This window comes from Rhipicephalus sanguineus, chromosome 5 (genome assembly GCF_013339695.2).
Source record: "Rhipicephalus sanguineus isolate Rsan-2018 chromosome 5, BIME_Rsan_1.4, whole genome shotgun sequence".
Classification (NCBI taxonomy): Eukaryota; Metazoa; Arthropoda; class Arachnida; order Ixodida; family Ixodidae; genus Rhipicephalus; species Rhipicephalus sanguineus.
The window spans coordinates 86,393,029-86,416,409 of NC_051180.1; the positions used below are offsets into that span (position 1 = coordinate 86,393,029).

The 23,381-nt window shown below is 45.4% G+C and overlaps 1 protein-coding gene across 1 annotated transcript; it reads right to left on the reverse strand.

Moving 5' to 3' along the window:
- Positions 1–1,453: 1,453 nt before the first annotated feature.
- LOC119393945 (proton-associated sugar transporter A) lies at positions 1,454–20,451 on the reverse strand. Its single transcript, XM_037661142.2, has 7 exons — positions 20,139–20,451; positions 8,704–9,205; positions 7,534–8,139; positions 6,011–6,252; positions 4,794–4,969; positions 1,868–4,659; positions 1,454–1,685 (listed from the first exon to the last, which is right to left on the reverse strand). Exons 2-6 carry the CDS (start codon positions 9,132–9,134, stop codon positions 4,444–4,446), a joined length of 1,671 nt encoding a protein of 556 aa, XP_037517070.1. The 5' UTR covers positions 9,135–9,205; positions 20,139–20,451; the 3' UTR covers positions 1,454–1,685; positions 1,868–4,443.
- Positions 20,452–23,381: the final 2,930 nt, after the last annotated feature.

Consider the following 23,381-nt stretch of genomic DNA (forward strand, 5'->3'; position numbering starts at 1 on the left):
ATTTCACTCAGGGAAGTTTAGCAAAAACGCTCAGGGAAAACCTGGAAAACTCAGGGAATTTAGAAATGTCAACTCGGTAGACACCCTGAAGAAACAAAAAAAGAAGTAGAAAAGAAGGAGCAAGACCGAAAGAGAAAGAAGCAGATAGAGAAAGAGATAGAAACAGACACGAAAAAGAGAAAAGACAGAGCAAGACCGAAAGAGAAATAGAAACAAAGAAGCAGAGAAAGAGATAGAAAAAACACCAGGACCGAAAGAGAAACAAAGAAAGACAAGCAGATAGAGAAAGAGCTAGAAACAGACACGAAAAAGAGAAAAAACAGAGCAAGACCGAAAGAAGCAGATAGAGAAACAGAGACGAAAATGAGATAGCAAAAACAGAGCAAGAGCGAAAGAGAAATAGAAACAAAGAAGCAGAGGAAGAGATAGAAAAAACAACAGGACCGAAAGAAACAAAGAAAGAAAGAAGCAGATAGAGAAAGAGATAGAAGAAACAGAAAGCAAGACAGAAAGAGAAATAGTGATAGAAAGATAAAGAAAGATGGAGTACAAAGCAACAGGTACAAAAAAACACACAAGAAACAAAAAGAGATGAAGGAAAAAAAAAATACAGATACAAGGATCACCACGCAGCTCCGCTCTTCCTTCAGGCTTGGCACCATTAGTGCGAAGCTACAATAATTTTTTACTGCATATATGCATAGAAATCTCAGAGATCTTTGTTCCGCTTCCCACACTTGAGGTGCGGCACTTTTTCATGTCAATTTTTCTTGTCATAAGGGAAGCGTACATGTTATATTTTAGTCAAAAGTAATCGGGAAACTAAAGAGCGTTTTTTAAATTACTCGTCTGAGGTAGTTCATTGCATTGCTGCATTACCAACCCACCAAAAGTAATTACATAACTCACTACAGCAAAATATAATTTCACTACTGCCGAGTCTGAGCTGTTTGCCCATCGCGCATGACTACTAGTACGTGTGCCAATTCCTGACATTGCTAGTAGCTAAATGGCCGTTTAGTCTACAGTCATGCATTAGTGCGCATGCTACCTGCGGGTAATTATATTTCGCACTCTAAAAAAAAAACTACGTTTTACTCTCTTTGGCAGGTCCCGAGTTTGGCACAACACTCTTTAAAGATACACGCTTAACTTTCTTTTGGAGTGTCGAACCTCCCAGGACTCCACGAAGAGAATATAATGACCTCTAAAAGAGAGAGTTAAAGTATATTTAAAGTAGTTATAATATGTGGCAAGGGAACACCCACCAAAAAGTGTAAAAGGGCTTTTTTTTTTCTTAGTGTGTGGCAGGGCCTCCTTTCGCAGAGAAGTTGATGCTACACGATGACTCAGCGCAAAACAATTAGCGTCAACATTAAAAAAACAAAAACAAAATTTAGCTGACTTAAATGATGTACCTCTACTGCTGAATAGAATGGCACGTTGATTAATGTTGAACAAAAAGAGCACAGCTTTTTTTTTTCTCTTTATTTTGGGCACAAGACAAACATGAACTTTCGTTGAGACATGAACATACACGTTGAGGCTCATTCACAGTTGAAACTTTTTTCATTCGCACAAAATGTAGATGCTTGCACTTTCCCGTTTGTGCACGGTTTCCAGGCAATTTACAGAAACATAGGCACAAGTCAGCACCCAAATGATACCCTAAACGCATGCGAATACTGCAGGGGCGTAGCCAGAAATTTTTTTCGGGGGGGGGGGGGGGGTTCAACCATACTTTATGTATGTTCGTGCGTGCGTTTGTATGTGTGCGTGTCTATATACGCAAGCAAAACTGAAAAATTTCGGGGGGGGGGGAGTTGAACCCCCCCAACCCCTCCCCCTGGCTACGCCCCTGGAATACTGGAATAAAAGCTACGTGAGTGGTACATTCCCGCCTTTTGGCACACTTCGTTGTACTATATATACCGCAGCGCTTTTACAGGACTTCAACGAGGTAATTGAGGCGTTCCGCATTTTACAGACATATCTCAGTTTCGCTGTACACTGACTAAATGGACGAGCCCTATATATATATACACTTGGAGTTCTGAATATGGTACGTGTTCGTTTTGTTCAAGGAAGGAAGGAAAAAAGCAGAAAGACAGGAGGCTGGGAGGTTAATCGTAAAAGTAAAGCATTTATATGCTGTGTACTGGAGCTTGTGTCAGAAGAGTTCTTCAAGAAGGCCGTCGGTATTGGAGCGTCCTAAACTTATGTGGATACGGAAATTAACAGCCGTGCTTTAATGTCACATCAAGCGCCATTGCAGTCAAATTTTACGGCAATGTTTCTGTACATATTTCACAATATGTATAAATACGGGTATGACGAGGCAAATGGCACCGTCTGAACTGAAGTCAGTGTTAAAATCTCGGCGAGTAATTATAAAAACTTGGAAGTTGCGAGAGGAAAGCAAGTATTTTGTGATCACTCTTTCTTTGTAGCGAGCTCCGCAGTTAATTCAACTCGCTGTCACAGCTGGTTACCTACGGGTGTCCCCGCCTTGCCCTTAAAGGCTGCCATCCGCGGGATCCTTGTGCTAGGAGTCTTGTGCGTCACCTTTGCTGCACTGAGAAAAGCCCTTGCCTGTACGCAACTAAGCCTAAGCATATATCATTGACTATAGACTAGGTTTCACAAATGCTCTCTTTATGCTGGCATACCTTTGAGCGGGGGAAGAGTGAGAGTTCAAGCTACGTAAAAGAACTCTGTTCGCCGCAACCAGGAACGAGTTTCGTGCATGTGCCGAAAAAATCACTTGCGAACATCGTTTTGCACATAGTCTGACATCAGAAGATGCAGTCAGTGGCTTTCTTTGGATGCACACGAACATACACGACAGGACCAGGAAATGGGCAGTGTCTAGTGACCTGTTTACCGGTGTGGTAACCTTGCAACTTGGCACTGTAATTAGCTTGTCAGCGTTGGAGAGCTTAATTCTCCGCGGTCGTAATTATGAAGTGTTTCGTATTGCACTTATGGCGCCCGACAAAGTTGACTCACTTCTTTCAAAGGGAAGCACGCGTCTACAGTCGGCCACAGAATAATAGAGGCCACGCGATCGTGTGCCAGAATTGCCATCTGCGCCGTTTAGTGGTAAGCCGTCTGCTGTCGGGAGCATTGCTTTACCGATTACGCCGCCAGAGCTATACTCTCGACCGCAGACCGCTCGCCTCTAGATGGCGCAGACGGCAATTTCGCCACGTGGGCATTATTTCGTGCTCGACTGTATATGTACGAGTACACCTTGTCCTGCTTATGCATGATCCACACTGTTGCGTGCCTGCATCCATGTACGGACAGCTACATGTGAATGAAGCATTTGTTTAAAGGTGATCTTTTAACTTTGTGAATGCGAGAATGGAATAACGTCCATCCTCTCGGTGTCATTGGTATGTAAAATGGCCGGTATACGAAGCGCAAATAGCTTTTGCACCAGTCTCGCACACTTGCTTCACATTGCGCACTATCATCCCACATCGTTGTTGAGTGCCTAAACATATACGATCAACTCGTACATTTAAGCCTGCCCATTAGTTGTAGCGTACGGCTCCCGAATGCATCGATTGACTGCTTGATCTATCGTTTGTGTGGATTGGTTGTCTGTACGCCACACCATACCACGTGAACAGGCACGTTGCCGAGTCATTTCAAAGATGCACCTGAACGCTTGTATGCATTGAAGTTTGCTGCCTGGAGCAAATGACTTATTGTTGTTTCATGCAGTTTTTCGTGAAGCTTTAACGTATATGTGAAACTGCTGAGGGCGAACCATGCTCCTTAATGTGAGACCTTGGTGTACTAAATTTATGAGGTCCTCTGCAACGTTTGTAGGTGTTAGAGCGCTGCTACCATCCTGTCTAGTTTATCAAATGGGACTAGCAATGTGGCTGCTGGAGACAGTTATGCCGCAAATCGTGTCACTCAGCAAACGAGTGCAAGTAGCTATGTTGGGTATGCAAACCTTCTGAAGATGTGGTAAAAGAATTTAGGTATCCAGTGATAACGTACACATATATACGTATCTTTCGGGTGAAATGGCAGCTTGTTGTATCGTTCGAACCGACCATGATAATGGCAAAGACCAGCCAATGAACAGTGCCTGCAGTAAGCGGCCCTGTCTCGTTTCGAAGCGGTGAGTTCTCAACAGGCGTACGTAATAGTTCTGTGTACGTTGTAGAACAAAGGTGTCGACCGTAAAAATGGTGCTACACTGACAGTTGTGAACTCGCAACTATCCCCGAAATTGAGCTCACGGTGGTTCCGCGACTGTAGCACTGCATTCCAGTCTTCTTGAGCTTGAGACACGTGCGCCTTTTCCCGCCAGTTCCAGTGGTCGCTGTATATTAGCGCTGTCATCAGGTCGCAGCGTTGATGGTATGCCACAGTAATAGAGCAACACAATGCTTGCACTCCTTCCTGGTGTGTGCATTCAGCTCACAATCTGTGGTAAGTGACGCGCATGGCACACAGTGCCCCACAAGCGCTGACCAGCGACGCGCCGTACATGATGACAGTCGGTGACCCTCCGAAGAGACGAACCATGGGCCCAGCGCAGAGAGACAGTAGCAACTGTGCCGGGAACATCATGCTGCTCACGAGCGCAATATCTGTGCCCAGACCGCGCTCGGACCAGTCGGCGTCAGCCTCCACCTGCGATGCGTATGGGAAAGAAGCGCGTTTTATATGAGAGAGCGTAGAAAGGAGCACATTATATTTGCCACAACAAGTAACTATCCCATATGTAGAAAAAGACAATGCTGTAGGCGAAGCGTCGTGATGCCTACCATGCTCGAGCTGTGGTAGTGGTCCACCAAGATGAAGGGCATCGTGAACTGGGTGGCGTACAAGAGGCCCGCCGCGGGTGACACCAGCAGCACGGCCGCCTTGGTGCGAAACATGGCGAGCAAAGCCACGCTCACGGAGTAGGCCGCCTGGCCCAAGATGTATATTGGTTTGGCCCCTGAAAACATCAATTTTGAACATTCGGACCGCACCAAGCTTACCAGCTGCTACGAGCTGTAAACGACAGAAGTCACCGTGGCTTTTGTCGTTTTGTCGTTCTAGCTGGAGTACATAATGATTATAGTCTCCAGCTAGTATACGTGAGCGATTTGTAGTGCAATCTCTTAGCTGTGATTTTGGATAATGCGTTTAACAGCGGAGCCGTTAAGCTTTTTGTTATGCCGCGTGGCGTGACCTGAAAACTATCGTCATCATTCACCGGCACGCACTCTCTTCGTCCTCTTCTTCATCATGTGCTTCGCTCCCACAACACGTGCGCCGATTTGTCCGGCGTGGGATGCAATAACTCTGATGGGCGAAACAACGAGTACAGAGAGAGAAAAGAGAGAAGGACATAAATAGAAAGACAGAGAGAAAGAAAAGGGCGAAAGAGAAAAAGAAGGCGACAGAACGAGTACAGAGAGATATATAGATAAAGAGAAAGAGAGAAACAAAGGGAAGAAAGAGAAATGACAGGAAGAGAAAGAAATAGACACAGAAAAGAGAGAGAGCAAGCATAGCCATATATAGTACGGTACAGCAAGGGGTGGAAAAGGAAAATGAGGGTGAGGAGGAGGGAAAGGAGGAAGGCAACTCCACGAGCTCCGCTGCTTCTGAACAAGGGTGTCAATGCAGGCTAGTTGGTATTTTATTGCAGGATTCGCGCTTCTTTCATCTTCTTTCTTACCAATTCGTACGCGGCGCTACACCCAAAATCCGCTGCTTCCCCAGTTTTCGCACCACTAAGGCGTAGCTGCCTCAATTTTTTAGGGATAACGCATTAGGGATGACATAAGCGCTGGTGTCGTCCAATTCTTGTTCCTCGTCTGTGCCGCGATGCACATTCAACGAGATAGGCTAACGTACAACCTCGCCCAATTTGCTGTGTTAAACCTTATAAAAATCAATGTAGACAGTCTACAAACTGTCTAAAGTGGGTTTAGACACTCTATAGACTGCCTAAATTCATTTTTGTAAGGGAATCCAGCACGACACTTACCGAAGCGGTGCACAAGCTTTTCGATGAACAATGAGTAGAGTGCGCAGGTGACGGAGTCGATAGCCAAGCCGAAGCAGCCCAGTCGCACTCCGCTCTGGTAGACGCGATAAGATTCTGTGCCCATGGGTGCCACGGGATCTCCCCCGTACACCACGGCGCCCACGAAGTCCGTGAGGAAGAGCGAGTAGCTGACTAGTGCCATCCAACAGAACAGGTTCGTCAGGCACAGAATCATCATGGTCCTGCGAGATAATGCACGGAGGTATTCGATCAGACTTAGAGCGAGAGAGATAAATATGAGGGAAAGGCAGGGAGGTCAACTAGAAATTAAACACCTAGTTTTCTAACCTACGCTAGGGGCATGTGGAAGGAGAAAGAAATATGGAAAAGGAGCGAAGAAAAGAGCTGGCGTGCAAAATCTAACACATGCAAACAAACAAACAAACGCTATAGCACTGCCGCTCCTCACGTTGGTCAGGCAGGCAAGAAAGTAGGCTTCGTGCTTCCTCTCGCCTAAGGTTTGACGTTCAGCACTTCATAAAGTGAAGTACAGCACCATTTGACCGGGCAACTAAATTGCAAGCTACTCAAGCTTTCAGCCCCTGTACAGCCACGACCGAGTTTCTGGCTGCCAAAAGAGAACGCTAAGAAGCGGACGTGCTTGCTTTTGCTGCCACTTTCTGTCGCTCTAAGCAAAAGCCACGCGCTCGCGTGTTCGCTTTCTTAAATCAACCTGTACACAAAGATCACATGTCGTTGGGAAACCATCACCGGCGAGTCTACCGATCTTCATCAGATCTTGAGAACAGCCTTAGCGCATATGCATTACTGTGTGCACCAAGGACATCAGTCTTGCTGAGACACATTGCATTAAAGCCACCAGTGTGAAGGAACAGTTGGAAAGTGCTGCGTCGTTAATTATCCCACGTACATTTATTTACTGCAGTGATCTTTTGATGTATTAACGGCATATTCCCGAACGCTTAAGGTTTTCCGGTATAAAATTACAGCGCAGCGCGTGAGTAAAATGATCTCGTCTAAGATTACTTTAGGACAATGAAGAAGCAGTCACCTCAATGAAATGTTCATTCAAATGAATTGTAAGTCTCAGATCCGTCCTCGGCGCAATGATTTCAGAGTTGTTTATTCGTGTTAGTGCTTCGCAAAGACCGTTGCATACGATAAAGCTGTCTGTTAACATCAGATGTCGATAAATAGTATAGATGGCTTGCCCTGACGTCATTGGAGCCGGCTTGTTGTATTACCATGCACGATGGGACGCTGGGTTCGTAACGTCACACAAATGCTATCCGTGCATCGCACTCTGGTTACGTCGTTGTACATGCACATCAGCCAATAACGTCCCGGCCGCACCTTTATCACAATGAAGCAGGTTAACCGACGCAGCGCTTATGCTACGCTGATCTTAGTCGCCGTGTTATAGCACCGCTACGTTAAGACGCCGCGTTTATGACATCATGCGCAAATTATGAAATGTAAAAATAATGAGAGATTTCGCGTACCTAGGCATGTAGATTATGGAGAGGAGGTACTCCTTGAACGTTGGAGGGGCTTCGTCATCCACTTCCTTGCCGCGGGCTTTGGACGGACCGCTCGACTTTTGCCTGGCGAGCTCCATGCTCTCGGTCTCCTCGCACCCGCTGGCGTCGTCGTTGGTGAACCTCTCGTACTCGCCGTGTCCCCCGCCTTGGTCGAAGTAGCCAGCCGCAGTGGCCGCCCTGACGACGGGCAGGGGCATCTCGCGGAAGCTCGACAGAGTCAACACGATGCAGCCGACGAAGAATGCGCCGACGATACCGAACACGGTCTTGACGTGACCGCCGAGACTGGCTCCGACCGCCGTGCTTTCCCAGTCGATGCCGCCCATGACGTAGCCGACGGCGCCCGACAGGCCCGAGAGAACGGTGAACATCGAGAGCGCACGCGCGTGGTCCGACACGATCGTGACGTCGAGGACGTAGCTCCTGGCCGGTGACTGACAGCCGTCGCAGCACATGTCCAGGAACACGAAGCCCACGATGGTGAACATGATGCCCCAGCCATGCTTAGACCAGCTGTGGTATGCAACATTGCCGGTGGTCGAGTTGTTCGAAAGGTTTGTTGAGTTGCTGAAAAAACGGTCAAAACAAAACAACAATACAACTTAAGTGAACTAAGCAGTTACGAAGAGACGACCGCTGTTGCGTTCTGCCGCACTATCTCTAATGTAATAATTGGTGAGGTTTTACGTCCAAAAACCTCGATATGATTATGAGCGACGCCGTAGTGGAGGGCTCCGGAAATTTAAGACCACCTGAGGTTCCTTAACGGGCACCAAAATCCATGTAGTACGCGGGCCTATAGCACCTTCGCCTCCACCGAAATGCCTCCACCGAAATTGTTAACATGGTCGGAGCCTTGATCAGCTGATACGTTGCTTGAAAAGGCGTTGGAATGGGATCGTTACATTATACCAGCCAATGTTACATTTCCCTCAACTTCGCAGTTAGCCTCACGTATGTATACATCTCGAAGAAAAAAAAAACGGGGCGGGGATTGAAACTAAAATGAAATCTGAATAGCCACTGGAATTACAGTTGTACCATAATACGTTTTAAGTACTGCGCTTCGCGACTATTTAAAACGGGAAGCGCTCGACTTGACGCTTCTTAATGTCGGAGTGCGGCTCTCACCTCTCTGGAATCACATCATTGCCTTCGCCAAGCACGTTCACGCCGCTGTCGCCGAGCGCTATGCCCAAGTCCTGGCCGTTGGGCAGTAGGATCAGGCCCAGCAGCATGCCCAGCGCGAAGATTATGATGAAAGGCCGTCGGCGGCCCATGCGAGACGTGCAGGTGTCGCTCATGGACCCCAGTACGGGCGTGACGAAGAAGCCCAGCGCTGGACTTAAGCACATGGCGAGCGCCACGAAGGAGATGGGTATGCCGAGGCCCAACAGGATTGGACCGATGAAGGCCGTCTCCGCGGCGTAGCACAACTCGATGCCGCACACGGCACCGCTAAGCATCACCAGCTCCCAGGTCTTCTTCTTGCGGAAGATGTGGGCGTACTTGCGCGGGACATCGCTTACGTCCAACGGGCACTGTATGTCGCCGGATCCCATGGTTGTTGGCTTCGTGCGGTAGACGCCGGTCTTGTCGGGGACTTCAGAACGACGTCATCGAACTAAGCAGTCTGAAAGAGGAAACACCAGGTACTGTCAGCAGTCTGTACCTATGCTCTACAGCAATTCAAGTATTGCCAACCGGGAATGACTTCAGGGTTGCTAACAAATTGTGATGTCAGATGCAGCGACTACACTCTGTGTCCGCGGTCCGTGTTGTTCGTGCCTTGTCCGAGCTTAGGCTAGCAGACTCGAGAAAATTTAAGCTTTCAAGCACACGGCATGTTAGCCTAGACTATAATGGCGACTGCTGCGTCTGCGCAAGTTGCAAAGCGTGGAGTCATAGTATCATTTTCAGATTATCACAATTCGCAGTGCTTCCCTGCATGCCCTGCGCAGAAGAGGTGTTTAAAAACCCGTTACATTTGGCTGCGCGGTAACCTCTTGTCACGTGGTTTTCTTAACCGCTTCGTGAAAAAAGCTTCATGACGGTGGAAATAGTAATAAGCCCAGCTGGCTGCCTGTGCGCCGCAGCTGCACAAAGCGAAAAACACAAGCTACGCACTATTTTAGGCAAGTTATTTTTGACGCTGTTGGACTTGTTGAAGTATAGCAAAAGGAAATATACTTTTCTTCGTTGGCCTTCGTTGACGTTCTTAAGATCCATGCTTCGTTATCATTTGCTAAACTTAACGAAGTACGCCTTCTTGAATTGATCAAGTAAGTTGCTATTGCTGCGCCACATGAAATTTTATAAGCCAGGACCGAAACAGCATCTATGACTTAAATAGTTCAGGTCTGAACTTAATCCGCAGCTGAAGCACGTCCGGTCGTTTGGCATCCGTAAAAGTCGCATAATTTGCTCTAGTCGGCGTGGTGAATACTACATTACATGAAGTTATCGATAACTTCACGATACGTCGCCCTGCTGGCGATTGAAATCAAGGTTACCGATACCCAGACATAAGTTCTTCAGAAATGTTGTTAAAAAAACTGACATCTTTTGCCGAAATTGCAAAACATACGTCGCAAAAAATGAGAGAAATAGCCGCAATAGCAGTCGAGTTAGAAGCGTTGCCTCGAGAGACAAATAGCTCGATAATAAGCTTTGAACAATTAAACAAACGATACGAAAATACCCTGAGATGCAGAACGCGTTGTTCGACTGAGCTGCATCTGCACCAGAACGCATCTTTCACTAAGAGTTCGCGTTTGTACTTGTGCCTGTGTGAGAGAGATGTGTCGCGAAGTGTGCACATATGGTACAGCGTGTATAACGAGGAATAGCAGAAAAAAAGGAAGGGCTTTATATGGATACCCGCCATATATATATTTTTAAAAGCAGACAGCTTTCAATGACCTTACTGGCGAAAAATCGTCCGAATTGAGTGATTATCGAGGCAGTGAACTAACTTACCGTGACTGCCAGGTAATCCTTCTAACATCACACCTCCCTTCCTTCTCTTTAGTAGTATGAACACAATTAATCGCGCTCGTTTCTTAAGTTGTTATTGAGCTTTAAACTTAACAAAAGCTTTTTATTGTTAGTTTTGAACTGGCCTCTGTAGAATGCACAACTGGCGAGGACTACAATTTCGAAAACACGGTAAATAAAAGAAGAAAAAAAAAGGAGGAAATTTTCCCGCCTGGCAAAGTATCTGTGCCAAATGCGTAACATCAACAGGAAATGTGAATCATAGCTTATTGCTATGGGATGCTGTGGTTGCCGGGTAAATTTTAACGAGAAAGAATGTGCCCTCTGAGGACGCGGGTTTGATTGCCGGCCATGGCGGCCGCATTATATACGATGAGGGCGAAATGCAAGAAACGCCCCTGTGTATACTTATAGGTGTAGGTGCATGTCAAAGAACACCAGTTGTAAAATATAATCCGGAGTTTCTCATAACAGCGTGCCTCATAATAATATCCTTATTTTGACGAGTAAAACCCCGGAGTTATTTTTTTAATTAATAATAATAATTGTTGGGGTTTCATGTCCCAAAACCACGATATGAGGGATGCCGTAGTGGAGGGCTCCGGAAATTTCGACCACCTGGAGTTCTTTAACGTGCACCTAAATCTAAGCACACGGGCCTCAAGCATTTTCGCCTCCATCGAAAATGTGGCCGCCGCGGCCAGTATTCGATCTCGCGGCCTTCGGTTCAGCAGTCGAGTCCCATTACCACTACAGACCACTGTGGAGGGTGATTTAATTAAGTAGTCAGTGATGCTTTCTAGATACACAAGCTCTCCACGCATACTGAAGCGCAAATTCGCTTGAGTGCGTGCCTAAGCTGACATATGATTATGATGCGCGCCGTAGTGAGGGCCTCCGGATTTATTTTTACCGCACGGGATTGTTCAAAATGCTGTCAAATGCAACCACATGAGTGGTTTTCATTTCAGTTTTCGTCTAAATGCGGTCGCCGTGGCAGGGAGGCGAACCTGCGTCCTTGTGCTTATAGCAGTCCAATGTCATAGCCACTAAGTCACTGGCAGCTACTACAGTGTTTGCAGATTGAAAAGTGTCAATTCATGGCTAAAAGGTGCACGCACTTTCGTTTCAAATGTCTACAGATCGTGTCATATCGGCGTAATTTTTACGATAACGCTTACATCACAGCCAACATTACCTTTAGCGGCCAGATTAGAAGTGACATGACGCGGTTATGTCGAGCTACTGCGCATACCACTTGTTAGCAGTTATCTTATACCAGTGGTCATCTTCATAGTTGTCACGTCGCATTTCAATCCTTTTTTGTATTTGGCTTGTGAAATGCACCTCCAGTGGGCTTTAGGGTGCTTATTTTTTTGCGCAGTTAGGCGAACGTCATTTTTATGGCTTAAAATTTAGGTGGGCGTGTTAAATATAATGAGTTAAAATAAAGTGTTAACCATTCCACCGTTCGAAAAGAGAAAATAAAGCGTGCTGTCGCAAACGAACTATTTATCACAAAACAGTGAAATCGAGTATAAAGGCACGAATTGCCGAAACCGGCTTTAGGTAGCGCGACCGACACAGCCTAGAACAATGCGCGATGGTAACAAATGCCGTGGAGTTGCAGATAATGCCTGTTCAATAATGTTCATTTTGTTTCTGAACTGAACGGAACGTTGCGTTAGAGGTTCTTATAAACGTGCCGCCAAACTAATTAATCGTGCAATAAGAAACGTGCGAGTCCCGTAGTTCTTGCGCAGCAGCTGCGCCGCTGTGCGTTGAACAGCGTGACTCTAGCGCAGTTGAGAGTCGCGGGGGTGGAGCATATTCATTTTATGTAGGCACTGCTGCAAACGAGCAACGGAAATTCACCATTGCTGCTGACGTAAGAACTTTGACCTGTTGATCATAATAAAAAAACATGGTTGATCCCTCTGTCATAGGAATCGGTATAACACGAAAGTAAAACGTGTCTTCACAGACGTAGTTGAGCGTTTGTTGCGCATTGTTTCGCCCCGACAAGTTGTAATGTCACGCGAAGAACGGCAAGCAGCTCGAAACTTCCGACGCGTTGCTCAAGCAGAAAGGGCGCACGGAACGAACATACACAAGATGAGCGCGAACAAACAACTGTCACAGCTCGACAGTTAAAGCGCGCTGGTCAAATACAAAGGAGGACGCACGAAATGAACGCACAAGTATACGCAGGATGAGCGCGAACTGTCACAGTTGTAGTTTATTCGTTTGTGAGCAGCGCGCTCCTTTCGCAAAAGCGGCCGCTGCGGTGAGCGAAATGACCTTCGTGCTCTCTGTAACTTGAACGCAAACTTGCGGTGAGAGCGCAAGACGTACAAGATAAGCGCGCGGGCAGGAGCGACCACGCCCTGTACACGTTGTACAGACACACGCTCATCTCAACGCGGGGGGGCGACGACAATTAAAGCGCGCTCTTCGAGCCCCGCGCCATCTCGCTAGTGATAACGAAAATACGCTGATGTACCCTGATCTCTGAGTACCGCCGCTGGTAAGTGGTGTATATAATTAGCACGCCGTTAGTACGGCGAAGAACGTGCTGTTTGTGGCGCAGTCGTTTCGCGCTGCGTGCTGGGGATCGAGAGGTCGCGAGTTCGATTCCAGGTGACAAAACTTTTCCTTCTTGTTTTTTCTTTGCCATATGTTAGTCTTTATATTTTATAACGTCATATCCGTGACGGAAATGCGTCAGCAGAGCCGTGGTGGACCCCGGCATAAAACACTTTCGTGTTAAAAAACAATTCGTGGAAATGAAACTGCGCTGACTATTGCACCAGCTGTGCAATGTTCTGTGCAATTTCGTAAGCGTAGCAGAGAGTCCCGTTAAAAAGAAAATTGCCGCAGCTGTGCGTGGATAATTGAACCCCTTTATAAGAGGCATGCTCCGGTGATCAGCTCTTGTCCCTTGTGTGAGGTGTCTCTTATAAGCAGGGTACCACGTTTTCATTTTCTGATTAACTCCTCTTTCGATGCAGGCCCACTGATGTTCATTATGCCAAATTGTCTGTTACATCAGTGCCTCTCATAAATTGGTTCAACTATATTGCGGAAATCGATGCAGCCAGGCGATTTCCGCTAATTCTGTAAAACAATTTGTGCGGCATGCAAGGAGTGCGTACTGTGGTGTTCACTGGATTGTCTATTAGCATATATCATGTCACAGTATGTCATCTTTCCCTCCTCCTTTTGTTGTCTTCCTTTAAAGCATTGTCCCAGTTGGTGAGTAGCAGGCTATAGAGACAAACTTCTCAGTCCGACCTTCTCGCCCTTCCTGTCATTAAACGTTTATTTCTATTTCTTGCCCCGCCACGGTGGTCTAGTGGTTATGGCGCTCGACTGCTGACCCGAAGGTCGCGGGATCGAATCCCGGCCGCGGCGGCTGCATTTTCGATGGAGGCGAAAATGTTTGAGGCCCGTGTACTTAGATTTAGGTGCACGTTGAAGAACCCCAGGTGGTCTAAATTTCCGGAGCCCTCCACTACTCACAATTATATCGTGGTTTTGGGACGTTAAATCTCAGATATTATTACTTCCCTTTCTTTATTTTGCTATAGCGTACTTGTGATTAGCATCTTGCCTTGCTGCCGCTTCAAATGCTGCACCTTAACCATGACTATGTAAATTATTTCTCGTGATCTTTGGCTCTACAGAGCCAAGAAGTGAGAGAAACGCGACCTCCACAACGCCATGCGAGCGGCGCTTAAACTTGAGGCGCGCCCGTATACATGCCTTGACCTGCTCCTAAATATATTCCGGTGTCATCCAAGCGCAAAACGTGCACGAGCAAACTTCAATGCGCTCACGTGACGCTGAGTTGCTCATGAATGAACATCACTCGGGCTTTGAATTCCAAGGCGATAGGCGAGCTTGTAACACAAGGTATACACAACACAACATATGTGTATGCGCCACCCTTGCGAAAGTGCGGCATCCATAAAGATGAACGCGCACTCGAGCACCGACGCGAACACACAATATCGCGTTCCGTTCTAAACGGAACGATTTCGTGGTCATTTTGTCTTTAAGTCTAGGCAAGCACTTGTATGTATACTGTATAGCCGCGGTGTTGCGAGTGATCGCCCGATACGTTTTGGATTTTGCCTACAGAGACTTTCTTTGGACGCTTGCGATTATATGTAAGTACAGTGCGCCTGATTCATATTTTCTCCTTTCTTGATTACTTGATAGTTGTTTACTGATTTCATCGTTTTTAGATAGCCAGCTGTAACGAAGCCTAACTTAGCATGTTTTCCCATATGTAAAAAAAGATTGTTTATGGGGTTTAACGTGTGGCTTTAATTCTGTGTGGTTTCATTAAAAGAAATGAGACTGTCGGGGTAAACAATAAAACATGAGTGCTACGGAGCTGGTAACACCACATAGAGACCATCTGTGTGCATGACGCCAACAAATAATGAACGGGATAATTGACAACCACCCGTTTGTAGCAGGAAGCCACAAGGAAATCTACAAGGAAATTCAAATGGATTTCCTTGTAGCTTCGTGCTCGGAACTGGTGGCTGGGTGGTTGTCAATTATTCCTTTCGTAACCCTTCCGTCACCTTGCGGGATTCCGCAGAACTTCTTTGCAATATTCCAGCAAATATATATATATATATATATATATATATATATATATATATATATATATATATATATATATATATATATATATTATATATATATATATATATATATATATATATATATAAATAGCGAAACATACTGGTACTTAGTCAAGGACCGTTTGAGTGAGGCATGGTAATGCCTCACTCAAATGCGCACCCTTCTTCAGTGACACAATGATTTTATCGCATCATAAAGAGCAGGTAGCAAGGGAAGTGATCGAGACCTTCCACATTAGAAGAAAAGGAGATAAGTGTGTTAGCATGCCATCGATTTCGCTGAGTGACGCAGAATTTTCGTACCTTTGCAGTACCTGCAAACTATGATACCTGTTTACTTTTTTTTTTTTGCTTTTCCTTGCTTGAGACTTGTTTGGGTCTTATTCGCTTTTGGTGTTTTTTTGTTTTCTTGTTTTTTGTTGTTTTGTTGTTGCACATATCACCTATATATATTGCGTGTTTTTTCCTAATGAACTTTAGTTGCGAGTCAGCGCCTGTCCTGTGCCTTCTTTTACTTCGTCGTCGTCTAGTGAGCGCTGTTTCTACAAAGATGAACGCATACCAACTCGCTCAAGCTTCCATTCTTATGGTAATGTGCTTTGATCGCACCCGCCAATTCGTCAGATTCTTCGATTTTTTTACTTTGACAAGCTACGCGACAACGTTATTTTCAGGAAATGCCCACCCGTATACGGGTGGGCATTTATCTATAGATTCAGGACAGTGCCAGAGCCACGAAAAGCATGCTTCTATTTGTAGCTCCTTTAAGAGATAACAAGTGTTGAAGAAATGGAATGGCGCCGTAGACACTTCTTTGTGAGTAGTTTAGATAAGACTGTGTCGTTTCGGAATGCCGATGCGTTCTCCGCAATTCATTTTCGCACTCATTTTCCGCGCCCCAAGCATCAAAGAAATTACGCAAGCGTAGAGGACGTAACAGAAGCGCTGCTCATCAAATCAAGCCCAGAAAAAATTATCGCCTTCACCCCACCTCGCTTCAGCTGTACTGCTATTTTTTTATTGAAATAAAAAGTAAATGAAGGAGTGGTGGTAACCGTCGCCAGGAAGGGGTGACGGCTAGCCCTTTACACTTAGTTGTTAGAAAAAAAAAAACAATTAACCCATATATGCCCAGTGTCCTATAAATGTAAGACGCTTCTTTGATGCGGTCTAACATCGCTATTTCTTTAGCTGATGATTAGCGCCACCTACAGCACATCAAGCAGGCCTCATTCTCAACGTGTGCAAGCCTAGACATTGCTTGCTTTTCATGCTGCCACGTGCCGACCGCTTTCTCCGGGCAAATGCGTGCTTTGTGTGAAAGACGTCATGGAGAGGAAGAAGTGCACGTGAAATGACGACCGCTTTCTTCGGGCAAATGCGCGCTTTATATAAAAGACGTCACGGAGAGGAAGAAATACAATGTTGGTGTGCACGTGAAATGTGTCAAGGCTTACCCCACCCGCACCTAGCACCCATAATGCCCAGTGCCCTATATGTATAGGACGGCTTGAAAAACAGTGTTGCGTTTACATGGCAGCAAATAAAGAACTTGTGCTTTCTTTTGAGGGTAGAAGTACACTTTTGGTGAAAAAAAAATATTTGTTTTGTCATTTTTTCTGAGTTTGGGCATATATGGGTTAAGAAAGGGGAATTAATATATATATATATATATATATATATATATATATATATATATATATATATATATATATATATATATATATATATATATATATATATATATATATAAGGTGTTTGACGCACAAGTTAAAAAAAAGCTTCTTTTCACTTGTGCGTCAAACACCTTGCTTTTTCTACCACTCATGGATCCTGCAAGACCTTGTCCTCAGTATATATATATATATATATAACCTCAAAAGCTCTCGTTTTAGCACAGCACACCTACAAGCACGGCGCACAATTTCGATGTAGTTCGCTCAATACTCGTCACAAGTATTGCAAAATTCAAAACACATTGAAGCACTTTCATGTATTTGCGATGGCCCTGGGCCTAGTATTTTCTCCAATGAGAACGTTCGCTCTCAGTCCGGCAAGTGGAGTGCTCGAGTCGCTGTCTATGTGTGATCTGCTTGGGACAGTCGAGCAACAGATGATGGACATCCTTGTCGCCGTGGCTGCACTAACATGTTGACGATGGCGCACGCTGAATCCGGGATAGAAAGTACTTTGTGCAATCAGTTCTGAGTCGTAGGCGATTTATTATTATTTGTATGAGCATTACAAAGTGCTCGCAGGATGCATCAGAAATGACATGCACACTGAGATCAGCGTGTGAAGCGCGCATGTTTGTTTTAAAGACTATGAAAATTCTTCCACTATTCTGTGCTTGCCTAACTCTTTGAGACGCGATGTACACAACTGTGTACACCACTTGGTTTTGCTATTTGTATCGACTAGTGGCTAACAAAGATCAAGATACATTGAGCTTTGGATGAATTGAACCTCCTGCATAGTAAATGTATATTTTTATAACTTAATTTTGTAGCATACTCTTGCATATTACCACTTTGCGAGTGGCACTACCATATTCGACGGGTCGTTCGACGCGCGGCTACCCGCGACCTACGTCAAAAGTATAATTTTTCTTTGCTCAACTTGAACCTAATAATAATAATAATATCTGGGGTTTAACGTCCCAAAACCACGATATGATTATGAGAGACGCCGTAGTGGAGGGCTCCGGAAATTTCGACCACCTGGGGTTCTTTAACGTGCACCTAAATCTAAGTACACGGGCCTCAAACATTTTCGCCTCCATCGAAAATGCAGCCGCCGCGGCCGGGATTCGATCCCGCGACCTTCGGGTCAGCAGTCGAGCGCCATAACCACTAGACCACCGTGGCGGGGCAACTTGAACCTAACCGAAAAGGAATTCGTACTATATTTCTAGCCTGAGATTCCATTCTACGTATTTATGCAGAAACAGAGCATGAACGGCTTCAGAATAAATAGATATTTAATTACATAATAATTAGGAATGATTACCCTAACACGCGGCATAAATTAACGTATTACGACGTTATTTTTGTTGCAATATATTATCGAGTGTCTTGAAATAACGTTGTATTGATTTGACGCATTTACAGACATTTCTTCATAGGTGGCGTCTGAAAGGGCTAAGGGAGCAACATTTTTGTCTTAGTTGCTTATTACTTATTGACCGCTTAAATATTAAAGGCTTACAGTTCGCACACTGGCCATACCGCTTATCTGAGATGATGAGAGATTTGTGAATTAGCGGCAGTCCCGCACAGCGGGGCTTCACTCGCAGTTGTGTATAAGTCCATCTGAAATACTTTTAATTATTTTATGCTGTTCACGTCTTCATCCATAGTAACCCAAGTTCTGTGCTCTTCTGTTAACCTTCGGAAAAGCTCCAGTATTGAGTTAAACGAATGAACCTCCGGCAAACCAATGCAATGTCTTAAGCGCCCTTTCCCTTCATTTGAAAAGCGGTGTCGAAAGAGATCGGCGTGCGTAAACGTGGCGAGAAGCAATACATACGCGTGGCACCCTAACGAATAGTTCTTTAATCGATTCAACCAAAACAGAACGCTTTCCGGGAAGGCGAAAAAAACAAACAAACAAACAAGTGATGAATAATAGTTAACAACTAAGGGAAGCATCAAGCAGGAGATGCATGTACTACATCAACTGATGAGATTGTATGGCTGCAAATGGGCACAGTTTAGCGCTCATAGGCGTGCGCACAGGGGGGCGGGGGCAGGGGGGCGCCCCCCATCTAATCACCGAACAGGCGGGGGGGGGGGCGAAAAATCTGCCCCGTACATTGACTTAGTAGGGTGGGGGGGGGGGGCGCTGCGATGAACCTTTGCCCCCCCTAATGGGGAACTCTGCGCACGCCTTTGTTAGCGCTATACACATACTGTAGTGGAAGTATGCGGATATATATGAAGACGACTTGGGACTAGTCAATGGGCGTCTCATTCTTATCGCACGAGGTTTTATGTATTACGCATTCAATTCAGCACCCGCTAAACATGGACGGAGTATTAGGAGAGAGGACAAGTGTTCGCATCCTGTTTCGGTTTGCGCTTTGTCAAAATATCCGGTGACTGGCTCGCTTCTTTCATTACCTTTTTGTGTTTTTTGGTTGTCTTGCGCACTTAACTTTAATATGGCTACCGCTACCAGTGATCCAACTGGCGACTTTACACTCAATAGCAAAACGAGGAGAGGTGCCGAATTCAGAGACGGCTACGGTGCTCCTACCCACCACCTGCCTAAGGGAAACACATGCGTTGTTGTATTTTGTTTGGCAGTTGCCAGGAGACAGCGTAACTGTAATCAAGCGAATGCTTGAAGTGTAACCGGTCTAATCGTGGAGTGCACGCAACAGAGGAATGATGTTCCCTCAAATGTTTCCTCAAAGAACGGCACCAAGTTTTGTCGACTTCACCAAATGTTTATGGAAGGAATTGCTCACGAAACACTGAAAACTGGATATATAACTTAAGCACCTGCAACAAAATAGTGGTCATTAAAAATTCGTACACGTGTTATGTTGCCCTACACTGGGGAATTCGCGGTGCTAAGCTAGAGGACGCGGATTCGGTTCCCAGTCATGGCAGCCGCATTGGAATGTGGGCGAAAAGCAACACCTGTGTACACAAATTTAGGTGCACGTTACAGAACCCCACGTGTTGGAAATTACGGCGCGTCTTATATTCATCTCGTTATTTTGACACGTAAAAAACTAAAAAATTATTTACTTAATAAATTGGGGGAATGAATGGTGAGTTTTGTTTCGCCTCGCAACCCTTCGTTTCCTCGAGTGAAGCGGCATTAACGTATTCCAAAGATCGCTGCAATCTCTGGTATCTTTAGGAAACACAAATAAGGGGACCGAAGCGCTGTGCTCACCTTGCCGGCATTCCGGGCGGTCTGAAAATTTCCAGGGCGAAAAAAAAAAAAAAACTAAGGGCACGCAAACAACCGGCGAAATCCATCACTTCGAGTCGCACACAAAAAAAGCGTGGCGCGCTAGGCCGTACAGCAACGAACGCTCACGTCCACACACCAATCATCGCGGAGACGACGTAACGAACGAATTGCCACACACGCGCGCACACATAAAAAAGAGTGCTCCTTCTTTCGCAAACCCACTGTACTGCAGCGCTCGTTCCCAGCGTCAAACGTTGGCGAGGGAAAGAAAGAAACCGGGGAGATGCAATGAAGCCGGGGGAACAGGCTTCGGGCATGCGGAGAGGTTCCTGCGGTCGGTCGCGAGTTGCGTGGAAAAACTGCGCCGTCTATTTCAGTGTCTCGCTCTCTGTCTTCTTTCTCATTGCTTGAAGAAGCGGCCAGACGCACACGATGACGTATACACAGAGAAGGAAAAAGAAAGTAGAAAAACCTGAACGCCCCGCAGCGAACGGTGCTATTACACCGAGAGAGCATTATTTGGGTGAGAGGGGTGGGATGACCTTGGAAACGTCCGACAGCCGGTAGTGAAAGGGAGGTAAAAAGAAAGTGCAAAGGGGCGAGATTCACGGATTGCCCTTTCGGAAGCTGTCAGGCTTGAAAGCCGGCTATTCCAAGGCGGCACAAAGAAAGGAAAGCTGGCGGTGCCTATGGATCTCGTGGCTCTGTTATCCTGTGAAAGGATTAGCCCTGAAGTCCGACGTGGCGTTGCTTCACGTGAAAGGTTTTTTTGTTTCTCTGTCATAAAGGTAAATGTGATGTGGTTGCGTTGAAGAATGTGTCGAGCTCAACCAAGCGGTGTCTCAACACACTGAGTCCGATACAACACGATAAAACGGTTCAGTAGGGAGTGATAGTGAAGCAGAACTGACCATTGATGTCGCTTTGTGGTGCAGTTGCACAAAAACAAAACAATTGCATCGGGTTACCTGTTATTGAGTAAAATTGTTTCTTGTTTCAACATCAGGCTAAACCTCAGAACAATGACCCACAGCTTTCGTGACACGCATCGTTGCACAACGTTTGACGCAGCCGTACAAAATGATATGCGCGACACTTATGCGGTCAGTCATTGCTTTCGTGTGGCCTACTTCGCAGCTTGACCTGCAGGACACTTATGGCTGTAGCGCCCTCTGTTTCCTGTGAGAAAGCAATGTTGTTAAACGCATGGGAATCTCGGCGTGCATACTTGTATCGCAACCATCAGGTAGTACGGAGAATAGACGTTCACAACTTTACGCCTCAGTTCTGCATATGTAGAGCCCTGAAATCTGCATTTGTGCCCCCTCCCCCCACCCCTCTCGTATTTTTTTTTACTTTTGACGTAATACTGCCGTGCTGTATAAACCCGAACAACAACCATTTAATGATCGCGTGCCTGCCGCCGATGTGGAGGTTAATTTGCTGGCTTGCTTCCTCGTTGTGAACTTACCTCACCGGCAACTTGCGAAAATTAGTGGACAAAGTGCGCGCGCATACGCCAGAGGCGAAGGCCGTCTTCTTGTTTTGCGGGGACGAGTTATGGTAATTAAGCGTGGTTATATACAGGGGAGCTTCGTACTTCGAGCCCTCGAAAAACCGCTGCGATGTGCGCTTACACGACAGTCATCGTGGCGTTTGTCTACAAGAGTGGAAAATACCCGTGTCAATGGTTCTCTCTAATCACAAGGTGCAACCAAAACAACAATCTGCAAACTTCAGCGATTTCTTCGGGGCTGAACTAACTTCCTGTAAAACAGTGGCCGGCTATCCCATGTGATAGCACTCTTCCCTTACAAAAATGGATTTAGACAGTCCATAGAGTGTCTGTAGACTTCTTGTAGACGAGTTTGCCTTTATGTAGATTTAGTATTTTGTCTAAAGAAAATCTTTTGATACTCTATAGACAAACGTTTATAAATGGCGTTTCATCGTTTGTCTAATTGCGTTCTATAGATTGTCTATAAACAAAAGTTTTAAAACGCGTAAGTTTCTTTTTGTTTATTGCTAGTCTATATAAAATCTGTAGACAAAAGTTAATTTGAGGAAGTTTGCTTTTTGTCTAATCCCAGTGTATAGATTGTCTATAAACAAAAGTTGACTAATTCGTGTTATTTCCGTTTGTCAAATGCCAGTCTATAGACTGCCTAAAGGTAGAAGCTAAAGTGGAGTTATTTAATTTTTTTGCAGAATTAAAAGGTTTTAATTGATATTTTATCACACGTGTGTACTTTATGCAATTCTGCTACCTTTTTGTTTATATAACATCTAAGCATGCACTCCTTATTGCCCCATTGGGCCCTAGCTGTAAGGTATGTTAAAAAATAACTGAGGGGGCTCGTTAATTAATTGAAACACCATGTGAAATTGAGCAGGAGTGTGTTTTTGTATATCTCATTAACACATTCTGGCGTACATGCCACGTATATATTTCCCCTCGTAACTCGCATGCTCACATTAGAACTAAAGATGTTTCCAGTAAGTATGTCGCACTCTATGGCTCACCGACTGGATGTACTGCAAGGACTGTGTGGTTCTTTCCGCCTTCGTTGCTACAATGCAAAGGGCAATGTATTTCGTGGAACACTGGAAATCGAAGCTTTGAAGCGGGACGATGGGCAAACAGTGAACAGAGTACAACAGCTCTTTTTCAAGACACAAATAGCAGGGCCCACTGCAGTGCTTTCATTTTTGTTACTATTCAATATACAGTATTTCGCCATTCTTTTCATATACGAAGCACCGTGCCCAGAAACCAATTTTGTTAAAAATATTTTGCGAATTAGCTGTGGCCCTTTCGCTAGCTCATTTATTTGTTCATTTTCACGACATTTTCAGAAGGTAATATGTTAATTAAGATGTTCTTCAAGAAATATGCATTTTTCTGTTTTCATTACGACGACGTGCAATGTAATATTAAATCGTGTTTCAGTAAGCGATTTCAAATTGATAATGTGTGTATGCACTTGCTTACATCTCCCGCTTAGAATAGATTAATGTAAATTAACAGGGAACATCAATAAGAAAGAACTTGCAACTGAATCGCCCTAAGGGCGAGGCATCGATGGTGACACTGGCTCGGTGCAAATTTCAAAGAAATATCACTCGGCACTGCGGACACTAGCTGTCAAAGGCTCAAGTTTTCCACATGCTTGTGATCATACACACAGACACGACCGTGAGGGCAACAGCTGTTACAGATAG

Excerpts from the sequence above, each read along its gene's own strand:
- LOC119393945 (XM_037661142.2), bottom strand. The coding sequence starts at position 9,134 with ATGGGATCCGGCGACATACAGTGCCCGTTGGACGTAAGCGATGTCCCG. Across the intron at positions 6,253-7,533 it reads TCCATAATCTACATGCCTAG|GACCATGATGATTCTGTGCC; the intron begins GTACGCGAAATC and ends ATTATCTCGCAG. Across the intron at positions 4,970-6,010 it reads AAAGCTTGTGCACCGCTTCG|GGGCCAAACCAATATACATC; the intron begins GTAAGTGTCGTG and ends TGATGTTTTCAG.